This window comes from Panthera leo, chromosome A3, assembly GCF_018350215.1.
Source record: "Panthera leo isolate Ple1 chromosome A3, P.leo_Ple1_pat1.1, whole genome shotgun sequence".
NCBI lineage: Eukaryota > Metazoa > Chordata > Mammalia > Carnivora > Felidae > Panthera > Panthera leo.
The window spans coordinates 69,916,626-69,931,290 of NC_056681.1; the positions used below are offsets into that span (position 1 = coordinate 69,916,626).

The following is a 14,665-nucleotide window of genomic DNA, read 5'->3' on the forward strand; positions in this document are numbered from 1 at the left end:
AATCCCAGAGTCATGAGATCGAGCCCTGCGCTGGGCTCTGCATTGAGCATGGACCCTGCTTGGGTTTCTCTCTCTTCCCCCTCTGCCCATCTCCCTGCTCATGTTCTCTCTCTCTCTCTCTCTGTCTAAAAATAAAAAAATAAACCAAAATAAAATAATGAAATAAAATAGATTCTGGGTGAGAAAACAAAAGAAATATGCAGAGCCTAAAAAAGACACAGCAGCCACTAAATAAATATTTGCTTTCAAAACAGGTTATTTCTGTCTTTGGTTGCTCTGCAGCCCTTCTCTCTCCACCTTGACAGTATTTTGTATTTTCTTTGGGCATGTCATTGACTTAGTTGATATTTCATTACATGACAATATACATATTTTAAACTTATGAATGTTTTAGAAAATTAAGTTTCTTGAAAATAACTTTAAAGTACATGATTTTATAAATAAACATTTGTTAAAATGAAATTTGGGAGTACAGCACTTTGCTGTTATTTTCTCCCCTCATGTATAGATTGTGATGTAAATGTATTATTTGAAATTAAAGGGCTATCACTAACTGGGTGAATCACTTCTTCACCCATCTAGAGAAGTACTTTTCTTACGCCAAGATAACTGGAAGTCTGGATTAGAAGGAAGTGGGGTTCGTAAGCATGGAAACAAAAAAATCAAAGGAATGGGTAAAGCCCTGAGGGATATTAATTTTAGAGGATGGGGAAACTTAATGAATCTTGCATCATAAACCATATTGAATAGTCACTAGAATATGCATGTCTGCCTACATTTTTTCTTACAAAAAATAGCCAATTTATTTATGGTGGTATGTTCATTTCACCACTCCTGGTTCCTCTGATGACTCTGTTAACTGGATCTACAACCTTCATCTTCCTCTGGATTTCACTGTGTGCTCTCCTTATTCATTTCCATTTCTCATTCTTTCCATCTCAGCTCAACAATTAGTCTACCCATATCCTAACCACTCAATTCTAGGCCTCCCCTTATTTCTCAAGAACAAATCTATACTTTTCATTGCATTTCTAGATACAGTGGAAGTTTACACTCCTCCTAACATGTGCTCATCTATTGGCAGTCACAGACCTTCATATGGGTGGGTGCACAGTCATTTATTTCCAGTTCTGCTTTCCACCCAAGATCTACTATTGTAGTCACAGCAGTCTTTCTAAAATTATAATCTTATATTATTTCCTGTTCTTATCTCTACTGTCTAGTCAAAAGGTAAGTTGCATGCCCCTTAACAGAGCTTATAAGATTTGCACAGCTTACTTTGTAGCGTGCATTAAGGCACTTTCACCATTTTTTCCTCTCTGTACCATGAATTCTAAAACAATTTTCAGCTCTTCAAATGAGGCACAGTCTCTTCTTGCATGCCCTTTTTTTCTCTCCCCTTCTGTTCTCTTAGTTAATTCTTAGTCAGATTCAAGTCTCACCTCAGCTGTCTTATCCTACCTTTGGGAGGCCTTCTGTACCTAGGTCTGAGTTTTCTATACTTTATCATTAGTGGTGATTATTCTATATTGTATTCTGACCTTATATATGTCTGTGTAGAATTTATATTCTATATATTCCATAAAAGGAGTGACCAGGCGCATCTAACCAGAAATATACCCCTAGCACCTAAGCCCAATGCCTTTAAATATTATTTAAAATGTCGTAACTGTTTAAAAATTTCTCTCCGGTGCATCAATTACCACCTTAGACACTGTAATGAGCTATAGTTATTGATCCATTTTTACTTCAGAGTTCCATTTTGTAATAAATTATCTTTGTTTTGATTTGTAATTGGACATATGTTTCAGATAGTTATCAAAGGATTAGTAAAACTTAGAATTTTCTGATATACTTCTGGAATGCATATATAGAAGACAAAGAAAAAATTATTGCCCAAAGAAAAACTGGTGCAATACCCATTTATGGGTTTTGGAATCTAAGGAGGGACAAAATGTATTGCACTATAATTTCTTAATTATTTACAGAAGTTTTGGTGACACAACAGGCACACCAGGAATATACTGAGTAATTTATGAAATAAATGCAAAGTCAAATTAGGTTACCTGGAAGTTGTTAAGGGTTTGGGAAAAGCATGAAAAATATACAATTAACCACTACACCCTTAAGAACGTAGTTTTACCTATATCCTTTTTTGTATGTGTTACATATTATTATCATTTCTTTATGTTTGTGAAATTACTGACAACTGGCAGTTTTGAAAGGAGAAAAGAGTAATACTGGTTAAATAAACATTTTCAGGAATGCATTTTTACATGAATGTTCATTTCTTAAACTGGGTAAATTTTGAAATAAAATATCACCATAAAATATATTTAGCTAAAATTTAACCAATCCACACATAGTCAGCAGAGGTTAGGAAAATACAATTCTCTGAGATATTTTCTTTCTTTCAATAATTCTCTTCTTAGTAGGTGCACTGCTTGAATGTTTTATGATGAAAAATAAGCCAAAATATTATGGAAAAAAATCACAATCCTTAAAAAGCCTTATATATAGCCTTAAAGCCTTATATATAGTCTTATAGCCTTAAAAGAGAAAGACAGACTGGAAAAAATTATCACTCTTTCACAGAGTAGAAGGAAAAGACAGAACCAGGAACACACTAATGAATAGATGAAGAAAATGAGAGCTGAAAACAAGGGACTTCGTATGTATGTTGAGGTTTGCCTACAGTCTTCCTGTAAAGTCTTTGGGAAATATACCTAGAAGTTTCTTCTTGGTCATTACCAGCAATACACCATTTAGTTGGGAAATGCATTCATCTATACATAAAATAGATGAGGTAAAAAGAAAAATATGGAAGTCAAATTGGCTAAAAGCAAATTCCAAATAAAAGGAACATTCTCAAAGTTTAAGAGTATCTCAGATGCTATTATGCTTTCTAAAAAGAGGAGATTGATTCTTGATCATTTGTATATGTGACTCCACAAGGTCCACACAAGCTATCCTAAAGTTGTGAGTGTTGACCATGGAGACACAGGGGAGAAAGCCTAGGGTTATAGAGGCAAATTAAGCCTATGTTCAAATCCTCTCCCTAAATGAAAATAATTAAACAAATATAATTGTAGTGGTGAGAGTTATATGAGATAATATATATCAAATTGATGATACTGGTATATAGTAGACGATCAGTAAATACCAATCCCTTCTCTTCCTGTTACTCAAGGCATTTTAAAAATATATTATTAACTTCGCTTTGTATACCATATAATTTTACGTATTTATTTTTTAATAAATAGGATTTTTATTTATTTATTTTTAATTTTTTTAATGTTTATTTATTTCTGAGACAGAGACGGAGCATTAGTGGGGGAGGGGCAGAGAGAGAGGGAGACACGGAATCCGAAGCAGGCTTCAGGCTCTGAGCTGTCCGCACAGAGCCCAATGCAGGGCTCGAACTCACAAACTGTGAGATCATGACCTGAAGCAAAGTCAGTCGCTCAACCGACTGAGCCACCCACGCACCCCAATAAATATGATTTTTAAAAAATGTTTATTTATTTTGAGAGAGAGAGAGAGAGAAGGGTAGAGGCAGAGAGAGAAGGAGAGAGAGAGAATTCCAAGCAGGTTCCAAGCTGTCAGAACAGAGCCCTGTGCCAGACTCCATCTCACCAGCCATGAGATCATGACCTGAGCCGAAATCAAGAGTCGACAACTTAACCTACTAAGCCACCTGGGTATCCTACACGTAATTTTAAATTATGTATAAACATTATCGGTAAACACTAAAAGCCATTAGAATAATGACAATTTCACAACTTGAAGTATTTTAGCCCTTTGTTTTTCGTTTTTTTTTGGTTTTTTGAGAGAGAGAGAGGGAACGAGCTCATGCAGGGAAGTGGAGCAGAAGAAGAAAGACAAAGAATCCCAAGCATGCTCCACATTCAAACATGGGGCTTGATCTCATGACTGTGAGATGATAATCTGAGGGGAAATCAAGAGTTAGACGCTCAAACAACTTAGCCTCTCAGGACCTCAAGTATTTTAACTCTTTATAAACAGTCATGGAAACAAAACATTTTGTTAGACATTAAAAAAAACGTTACACTTGGATATTTATATTTTTCAAGAGATTACCTTTAATTTAATAAAAATATTAGGATTTTTTGTGGAGGTAATTCACATTATTCTTTTAACTGTGGTTTGTGTTTGGGTTTTTGTTTTGTTTCAACTGGAAAAATCAGAGATATAAAATGAAGGAAACCAACATTCAATAAGGCATAGCTAATTGTTGGGAAAGCAAAAAAAAAAAAAATACAATCCATCAATTAATCATTCTATTGAATATCTTTAGTTCCTATTGAAATCATGAATTGGTGGGGTGCCTGGGTAGTTCAGTCAGTTAAGTGTTGGACTCTTGATCTCAGCTCAGGTCATGATCTCACAGTCCTGGGATGTAGCCTTGCATGGGGCTCTACACTGGTATAGATAGATCCTGCTTGGATCTGCTTGGATTCCCTCTCTCCCCTCCTCTCTCTATATCCCTCTCCCATTGCACACACACTTTGTCTCTTTCTCAAAATAAATAAAATTTTAAAATAAAGTAAAATAAATAAAATAATAAAATTAAATATGTATGAAATCATGACTTGGTAAATAATCTGGATAGTCTGCATAAATTCTTGCCACTTAATTCAAATCTTGCCCTGAATAATTTCAAGGAGGTGACCCATAAAGGCTAGATCTGAGTTAGAAATGTAGCCAGTGGAAAGATCTAAGCCTTTCCTCTACAGACTTTTAGCATTTTCTACAGAAATCCAGCTGTGCATGCACCTGAATAGCGTGGATAGTTGGCTCATACCAGCTAAATCTTTGAGGAAGAGGTAAAAGAGCCATTTTGGGTTAGATATGAAAAACTTTATGCAACAAATGCATATTTGGAAACTGCAAAATGAGCATGCAAATCAATTTATATGCATGGGTGAATGAATATAGATGAGCTATTTTCAAAGTATAAGCATCCTGGTGTAGCATAAGATATCTGTACAAAAGGAATAGAAAGGAGGTGAATTGCTCAGCTTAGTCATCCATTTACGATTTTCAATGGAAAATTGCATTGTCAGTTTCCATTATGCCTGCACAAATTTAGACAAATTAAAGAGTCAACTAAGTAATTATTGATAACATACATGTGTATGAAGTAAAGCAGGAAAGCCTTGTCAGTCATTTGGAACTTCTCAGATGTTACTAGGAGTTCTATTAGGAAGAAGAGACATTACAAGAATGATAATACACCTGATGATGAAACCAATATGAGACACAGCACTGATTTTTTCAGCCATCTCTCTAATTTGGGATTGGAGAAGGTGAGGGCAGGTGGAGATTTTGTAAATGGAACATTAACAGAAATCACTACTGAGAAGAAATATTATATCTGCTTCCAGACCCTGTACCTTATTAGGATCCTTCTGTTAAATGCCAGAAGAATGATCATTCAACCTGACAAAAGGGTACAAGATAAATAAATAAATAATCAATCAATCTTTGGACTTACATGGGATTTTAATTCTATAATTCTCTTATTTTATGATATTCTGTCAGAATATATCCCGACAGGTCAGTGTCATATTTTATTCTGAAAACAGGAACATTCTGTTTTTCTTTCTATAACAGAATGCTCAATCTAGAATTATAATACAAATCCTTGGTTAAGTCATGTAATGAATCTGATCTTCCGAAATGGACTATTAATTTGACATTTCAAAATTACATTGAAAATATCTCAAGATGGAGAGTTACAAATTTCCTTTGCTAATCTGTTTTTTTTTTCTAAATGCTTATTTATTTTGAGAGAAAGTGTGCACACACACAAGTGGGGTAGGGAGAAGAGACCTCTAGACCTCTAGAAAGGGAGAGAGAGAATCCCAAGCAGGTTCTGTGCTGTCAGAGCAGAGCCTGACTTGGGGCTTGATCTCATTAACCATGAGATCATGACCTGGGCTGAAATCAACAGTGGGATGTTTAACCAACTGGGCCACACAGGCACCCTGCAAATCTGGTTGGAGTACTTGCAAATATATTTATCTGTTAGTAATTTAAATAGATTTTTCTTTTCTCCCTCTCTGAAGAAAGTAAAACATGGGATCATTACACGTTATTTACATTTTTTACATAAATATATATACACACAATCTTTGTGTATATATATACATGAGTGTGTTTCCAATTTGATTATGTTCATTCAACAATATGCTTTAACATATTTCATACCAGTTTATAAACATATATATCATTTATGTTATGTTGTGAGAAGTTGTGTATGGGTCTACCATGGTTTTGTTAGCTATTTATATGTTAATAAATAGTAGAATTGATTCCATGTTCACCATTGTTTTCACCATTACAGAAAACTGCAACATGTATCAGTGATGATACATTTGTGAGTCTTGTTCAGGTATTTCTGTTAAAAAAATTTCCTAGAAGGGAAACTGCCATGTTAAAAGATGTACACATTTGAGATTCTCATAATTACTGTTAAACTGTCCCTAAAAACAGCTGTAGTAACTTACACTCCAACCAAAGATATGCAAGAGCATAAGAGTGCATGTAACTGCTACATCTCTATCAACACTTTATACATCATGGTCTCTAATTTCAATCAACTAAGCAAGAATACCTCATTTTAATTTATTTTGCTTTATTTGTTATTGAGTTCAAGCCTCTTTTTCTTACATGTATTGGCTTTTTGTATTTCTCTTTTAAAAAATTGCTTATTTTTTTCTTCTGACCATTATATTTAATATTTTCTTCTTATAATCTTGAACTTGATTAAATTTACTAACATTTCATTGAGTTCCTACTATGGGCCGGTCTACTCGCTCTTACTTATATAACAGGGTAATAAATACAAGCATAGATGTTCCCCTGGGGACTTAGAATCACATGAAGAAATACAGTGGGATGTTAAATAACTATAATAAAATGTATTGAGTGCAATACTATGTGAACAAAGAGCTACACAAAGCCAACATTTGCTCTGTAGGAGGGCCAGGGAAGAACACCACAGAGGACTTCAGAAAGATCTTTTAGATGGGTCATGAAAGATGGTTGAAACTTTACACAGTAGAGAATGGACAGAGCCTTTAGGTACAAAGAGAATAGCAGTAGAAAGGGCCTTAAGACATGCAAATGCAATAATTATTCATAATACAAACAATGCTGGCTTAGATCATAAGGCTTCTGTTGGAATAATGTGGTAAGAAATGAGCCAGAAGATCAGACACAGACTTAAAGTACTTGCTTGCCATTCTTAAGAATGTGTGCTTTCTCCTTAATCCTTAAACCAAAGGAGAAATGTTATTTTTAAAGGATCATCCGAGCAGTAGGGCAGAATGGCTTTGGGTGGGGAAATGTAGAATACTGCCTGGGATTAGGAGAAGTGGTAAAGAGAGGATAACAACAATCCTGATGAGTAAATACAGAGGACTGAAATAGCAAGCATATCAGTAGAATCAAGTGAACGTGGTCACTGAAAGCACATGATTAGCCCCATTATTTTCTGGCTTCTAATAGCACTACTCATATCTGTGACAGCATTTATTGCATTCGTGCCACAAATGTATGCAATCATGCATGTATCTGCCAGCCTACTCCACTAGAGCGTGATTTCTTTCCCTTTCAATTCTTAGACCTGTGGTTGAACAAAACATAGTGTTTCACCAAAAGAAAAAATACCAAGTTTCCTGACTTTCCTTGTGTTCGGTTTATGCCAAAATAAGTATTTGTTAACCTGATGCTTTTTCTACCCATTGTTTTAACTATCTAATGACTCACCACAAAGTGTTTTCTTTTGATATGGAAAAATCCAGTGATCAGGGTAATTTGAAACTACAAGAACTTTTAAATTTTTTTAACGTTTACTCATTTTTGAGAGAGAGATAGTGTGTGTGCACTCATATCCAGGAGGGGCACAGAGAGAGGAGGATGGAGGGTCCGAAGCAGGCTCTGTGCTGAGAGCAGCAAGACGGTGTGGGGCTCCAACTCACCAACTGTGAGATCATGATCTGAGCCGAAGTTGAATGCTCAACCAACTGAGCCACCCAGGTGCCCCTGAAATTATGGGAACTTGATTGAAAATGTGAAACAATCCAATAACTGTAATTTTTTAAAAGGATTCATAGGTTTGTCACTCTTCATAGGCATACCACCATGTGTAGATTTTTCATAAAGCAAGGCTCATTTTTACTACAGTGGAGGATAATCAATAATAGCACTAAATGGTAGACATGTGCACCCTACTATAGGTCTTCATACACTGTGATTAATAGTTTTATTTGTGTTTTTGATCCCTGATTTTTTTTTATATTTGTGTTAGATTTCAACACTTTCATTTGTGCTGCTAAATTTTGTCTTGAAGAGCACTGAGTACACAGAGGTGAACAATTACATAGGTGCTAATGTCTCATCATGTGTATGACAGCTTCTTAGTGGTTTGGGAATTATGAATGGGTTCACGAATGAGCAAAAAACATAGGAGTCAAAGATGAAGTTACACAACAAACAGGTTGTGTAACCTGTTGTACCAAGAAACCATGCACATTACAGACTACCCATAAATAAGTGTTTTTAAGGTGGGTAGTTGCTTTGGTTTTATTTTCTTTATTTTGAAATGAAAAAAAAATTTTTTCAGCCTTTCATCCCATTCTTATCCAGGAAGAATTCACACCAGTGCCAAAACTCCTTTCATCCAAAGCTATGTTTCCCAGAGCAAAAGCAAATGACACAGGATATAAAAGTATAGATACAGGAGGGACATCACTTAAGTATGCTACACTTGGGCAGCAGGGCAGGAGCACCACCCCTGGTGGGGTGGGTTCACTTTGGGGAGGATACCCTAGGGACAGCACAATGAACAAGTGGAAGTGTGGAGTGAGTTGATATATAGGCAGCAGCTGTAACTCGAGCTCCAACACGTTCAAGGAAACATGAAACTGGGGCAATCCACTATGTAAAGAGGACAAGGGCAACTGACTTAGGGCAAACACAAGCATGCCTGCCCAGAGTGTCTTCCAGGGACATCTACGTGCAACGACAGCAATTTAAGACAATTGGGAAAGTAATTCATGAACCAAGTGCTCTGTGGGAGTTGGTGCCATATTTTATCCCAATGCATCAGTGAGTTATAACTTCAGATACTTTTAAAATAGCTTTGGGGCTGCTTTTTTTTCCCTTTTTTTTTTTCCTGTGGATAGTTTGGAGTTATTTTCTTTTGGCGGGGGGGGGGGGGGGGGGGGCGGGGGTTGTTTTGGGTTATTTCCATCTCCTATTTTGAGAGATTTGTATGTTAAAAGTTTTCCAAAAAGTTTGATTATTTACATAACTAAGAGCTGAATATGTATTCTAAAGTTCATTTAGTCCAGGCCTCTGACCAGGAAAAGGGAAATCCTAAGCAATTTAAAACTGGCAGTTGTGTATCTAAGCTATTGTTAAGGATCTCCAGAAATAGAGACTCACCCACCACTTCTGCCAGTCTGTTCTCACATTTATACTCGAATTACAAGCAAATGCTGTTTTCTCCTTCCTTAGGCCTAAATCAACACACTCTTGTTCTAATCCATTTCCATTGTTTAGTCCTCTGTGGACCAGACTCCCACTGCCAGCTTAGTCCAAGTTCTTTTTTCTGTTTGTCAGCTCATATTTTTCTGGCCTACTTTTCCTGCTTACAAATGCAATGCTATCAAGACACTTCCCTTTACACAATTCTAGACTGCCTGATGTACAGACACTAGCAACAGACATTTTTTTTTTTAACTGCCAAGTAACAACCACCTACTAAGGACTTTAAAAGCCTCTGCCCATACCATTTCCAAGATAATGGGAAATTAGCAAGTCAGAAGCAAGAGGAAAGGTTAGGGAGTCACTGAAAGTATAGCAATACAGCTGCTGTGATGAATGGAAGAGGACTGTCACAGGTTTGGGGAACTAACCCTGGGGAGCACATTAGTGAGTCGAGGTGATAGCAAGTAAAATAAATAAAGCAAGTAGCTATTAGAACAAGGAGGCTGAATGTCAGATCAGTTTCACAGGAGAGGGATCTAAAACACTTTTAGCTCAGTGAAGACAGCACTCTTTCTCTTAAGCAGATAAAGATAATTCAAGGGGATATTGACTACATGGATTTTATTTCCACTGAGGACCTAACAAGAAGAAATTAATTTATGTCAGCAGAGAAAGATTTTCATTAAATTTAAAAAAGAAATTCTGCCCAGGAAAAGTTATTAAACACTTACATGGAATACTGAGAGGGAGAGAAAATGAAATTGCATTAGTTTATACAGGCATCATTTAAACACAAGGAAGATTCTCATTTGTGCGGAGGATATACATTCAGTTATTATTTAAAAAAAGAAGGAATTACAAGTTCAGGGCATGGCCTCAGGAGGTCACATGGCCTTGATATGAATGCCACCTCTGCAATTTCTTAGAGTGTGAACAGAGTAATTTTGTTTAATGTTTATTTATTTTTTTAGTGAGAGAGAGAGAGAGCAGGAGAGGGGCAGAGAAGGAGAGAGAAGAGAGGGAGAGAGAATCCCAAGCATGCTTCTCACTGTCAGCACAGAGCCAGATGTGGGGCCCAATCTCACAAACCGTAAGATCACAACCTGAACCCATATCAAGACTAAGACGCTCAAAAGACTGAGCCACCCAGGTGTCCCTAAACTGAATAATTTTAAAATTCTCTCTGTGCCTCAGTTTTCTCAGTTGTGAATTGGGGCAAATAGCACCTACTTTATAGGGTTGTGGGAGGATTAAATGAATTAGTATGTGTAAAGAGCTCAAAACAGTGTCTGGCACAGGGTAGGAGTAATGCAAGATTTTGCTATTGCTGTTGCTACTATTGCTAGTCAGTAGGACAAAGTCCAATGACATACTGCCAGAACCCAGAGCTAAAGAATGATTATATTTTATGCGACTAATTGTTAGACAATAATGAATTTGTCCTTGTCTTTTTCTTCCTCCTAGCTCTCCAGCTCAATCTCAGGGATAGAAGTCAAAAAATTCATGTTCTAGTCCCCTCCTTCACTAACTGGATGTGATTTTTCTTATTTTAATTCATCAGTTCTCAGGGTTCTGATTGTTTCAAATCCTGTTCGTTCTCTGTCTCTCTCTCCCAGCCTTCTCCAACACTTACTTTCCCCCCACTCATCTTCTTTTCTCCTATCTCTGTTCCTCTTTCAGTCTCAGGTCTCATTTTCTCAATTATTACACATCCCAAGCTCAGCAGCTTCCCTGAGGCCTCATCATCCTTCCATCCTCTATCCCTTGTGGGCAGATGACACTCCAGGATTATATATTTGGCCCCAATCCAAATCTTTATTGCCTCTATTTAGGATAAAACACAGCATTTTCTGTGTCATACAAACAAGGACTTTGTCCAGGATGGATAACATCTTAGGTCTATGGGAAGGAGAGGTGCCCATCATTCTTTATTTCTAATGACTTCTGGGAGAGTGCACAGTTCTCAGCTAACAGCCATAGAGGAGTGCCATTCCCAGATGAAGAATTACCCTAATTCTGAAGCTCTACCTCTGCCTGTGCTTTATGAAGGAAATCAGTGTAGAGAAAAGAGTAAACAATGGATGAAATTCAAGTGAAAAGAAAAACAAAAACTAGTAACAATGAAAAACAACTTCAAATGCTTTTTGTAGCCAAAAAATATATAAGTTGTGATCGAAATAGAAAAGCCATATTATTTTAACTCTACCATTCATATCTAAGCAAAAGTTTAAGGGGCCACAGGAAGGAAAATTAATGATGTATGAATCCCAAAATTTTCATGTAATGATAGAAAGTGACCAAGAGGGCATGTTCTGAAACTTGTACATGACTCATTTAAATATTAAGAAAAATTCTTATAGATTCTCCAACTACTCTGGTAAAAGAGATTTGAGAGATATTTTTGATTTTAAAAGTGGCTGTTTCAAAATATCCCTGTGGTGGTCTTGGCTTATTCTGAACTCATTAGGAGCTCATTAAATAAGTTTAACCCTCTATTTTTCTTACGGATTGAAGTTTTAAAGAAGTCATTATTAATATTAGTTTATTGTTCTCCATGTGTTTGAACATATTGTGGCTCATTCCTATAAATAAATATTATTATTTAATAATAATAGCTAAAGTTCCATCAAAGCAAATTAATCTTGGTAACTGTCAGAGAAATCTGAGAGCAAGATTTACTACAGTTAGATTTTCATACAACCCCCAGGCATAGTTGAGATGCTGTCAATCAATAATATGAAAATGCTATTTTGCACAAACTTCAAAATCTCTAATCCCATACCTGATCACAGAAAGTCATTTGTCTTACTATAAGCATAGAATTTTCAAGTTCCTAAGGTCTTGTGTAGAAAAAAATATATATTACATAGACTACTTTAAATCATAAAGACATTTTATTTTTATGACATGTTTAACAAATATATATTTGTAAAAATTTATTTTAACATGATTTATATGTGTATATATATGTGTGTGTGTATATATATATATATACATATATATGCATACGTATATACATACATACATACATACATATATATATATATGTATGTATGTATATTTTTCTTTTTTTTAACGTTTATTTATTGAGAGGCAGAGAGAACAGAGCATGAACAGGGGAGGGGCAGAGAGAGAGGGAGACACAGAATCCAAAGCAGGCTCCAGGCTATGAGCTGTCAGCACAGAGCCTGATGTGGGGCTCAAACTCACAAACTGTGAGATCATGACCTGAGCCGAAGTTGGATGCTTAACCCCAACTGAGTCACCCAGGCACCCCTTAACAGGATTTCTAAGACTTAAAAATATCCTCTTCTGCTTACATTATATAATGTTCTTATTTATGTCATATTTTTATATCTTTCTGTGTTTATCTACATACACACATACACATTTATTTCTCAAAAATACATGTTTCATTATTTAAAAAATTTTTATTTAAAAATCAATACTTTATGTCACAGGAAGTTGATGCAATTTTTAAAATACGGGTTCATAAATGTATCCTGTTAAACATTTACTTGTGCATTTGGGTCATGAAATATAATGTACCCCTTTCTATATTTAAGTTTTCAATTGTATAAATTAAACATTTAGTACCTTAAGTATCATATGTAATAATTTTTAATAAATAATCCCATTATTTGCTGAAATAAATCAACGTTGCATTCAGATAAATGGTTTAAGCTGAGAAGTAGTATCTTCCATACGGCAGCTATAGTTATTTGCTACCATGCCAGCTATTTCCCTAAGGAGAGTCCAGGCACGCTTAATTATAGGGAGACATCATTACTTAGAAGAAAAACATGAGTCTTTAATTTCCTTGCCTCTGTTGGACTGGGGAAGTTCATTCTGCTGAATCTAGCAATGTCTGACTAACACGTAAGCTTAGCTGGTTCCACATAAAAGGCCCGGTATTGTTAGGTCACCACCAATAGCAGCTTCTACACTGTGATCAATGTTGTTTCTGTTGTGGAATGTCATCCACACAGAATTCATTATGTCTATAATTAAATATAGAAAGCCCCTCCTCATGTTAGGGCACTTGTGAAGCAACTGTTCCTCTTGGCAGTTCTTCCTTTAACTTTTGGACCACCAGATCCCTCCTGGGAACCAATCTAAGAAAGTGCTATTGAAGTAGCACTCGGTTCTACAATGTGGCGTCAGTGTATTTCTAATTACAGTCCAGACAGTTTTGAGCGCAAGTTACCAGACAAGAGTCCAGGTCAGCACTTTGGCTTGCCAGGTCAGACTTGTTCTCCTCCTACTTCCTTCCAATAATAGTTTCTCATATATACCAGAAATAGCATAGGGAATACATCTTTCTAACTCTAAGAACTGTTCCTGAACTCAATTTTAGGCGATGTGTTGGGAAGTCAAACTTACTTATCCAAAAAGAGATACTACACTCTCATTATATAATTTCAATTAAGTGCCCAGTGTATCATCATCTATAGCTTCAGTAGAACCATGTTCTAACTCAACAACTCCAAGTGGCTACCTTTGTGATGGGGACAGATCTTTCTATTTATGCTAAATCACCATGAATTTTTATAATTTCAATAATGTTATCTCCCAGATTCTGAGATGGATATAAATTTTGTGTTGCCTGTTTTGTGAAACCTAAGTATTTTCATTCAAAATATTAAGAATTAAATGCACTTCATGGAGTGTCGGGGTGGCTCAGTTGGTTAGGTGTCCGACTTCAGCTCAGGTCATGATCTAACTCCCGGCTTGTGAGTTCAAGCTCTGCGTCAGGTTCTGTGCTGACAGCTCAGAGACTGGAGCCTGCTTCAGATTCTGTGTCTCCCTCTCTGTCTGCCCCTCCCACACTCATACTCTGTCTCTATCCATCTCTCAAAAATGAATAAACTTTAAAAAAATTTTTAAAAAATAGTTAAATGTACTTCTTCAGATTAATTTAGTTCTTTAGGTTCAATATACAGAGGCTTTATTTGTAGCTACATTAAAGTAGAATCAACCCATTAAGCATAATATTAATAGAAGGTCAACAAAAGCAGAAAATAAGCAAGTGTTATAGAAACAGAGTGTGATGAATTCTGACAAGCTATTTTGTTTCTTTATTATCATGATATTAGGAAATGGCACTAAATTTAAGGGTCTGCCATGATCTCCAATTCTGAAA

The 14,665-nt window shown here is 36.0% G+C and overlaps 1 protein-coding gene across 19 annotated transcripts in view; it reads right to left on the minus strand.

The window, feature by feature from the left end:
* The window catches only part of NRXN1 (neurexin 1), a 1,135,337-nt gene that overhangs the window by 1,112,175 nt on the left and 8,497 nt on the right, over positions 1-14,665 (minus strand). Inside the window, exon 3 of one of the 19 annotated variants that reach the window (XM_042932234.1) lies at positions 6,376-6,383. The exons of the other annotated variants lie outside the window; for them this stretch is intronic. Coding sequence (XP_042788168.1) covers positions 6,376-6,383 — 8 coding nt within the window. The remainder of the gene's footprint in view (positions 1-6,375; positions 6,384-14,665) is intronic. 19 annotated transcript variants of the gene reach the window in all.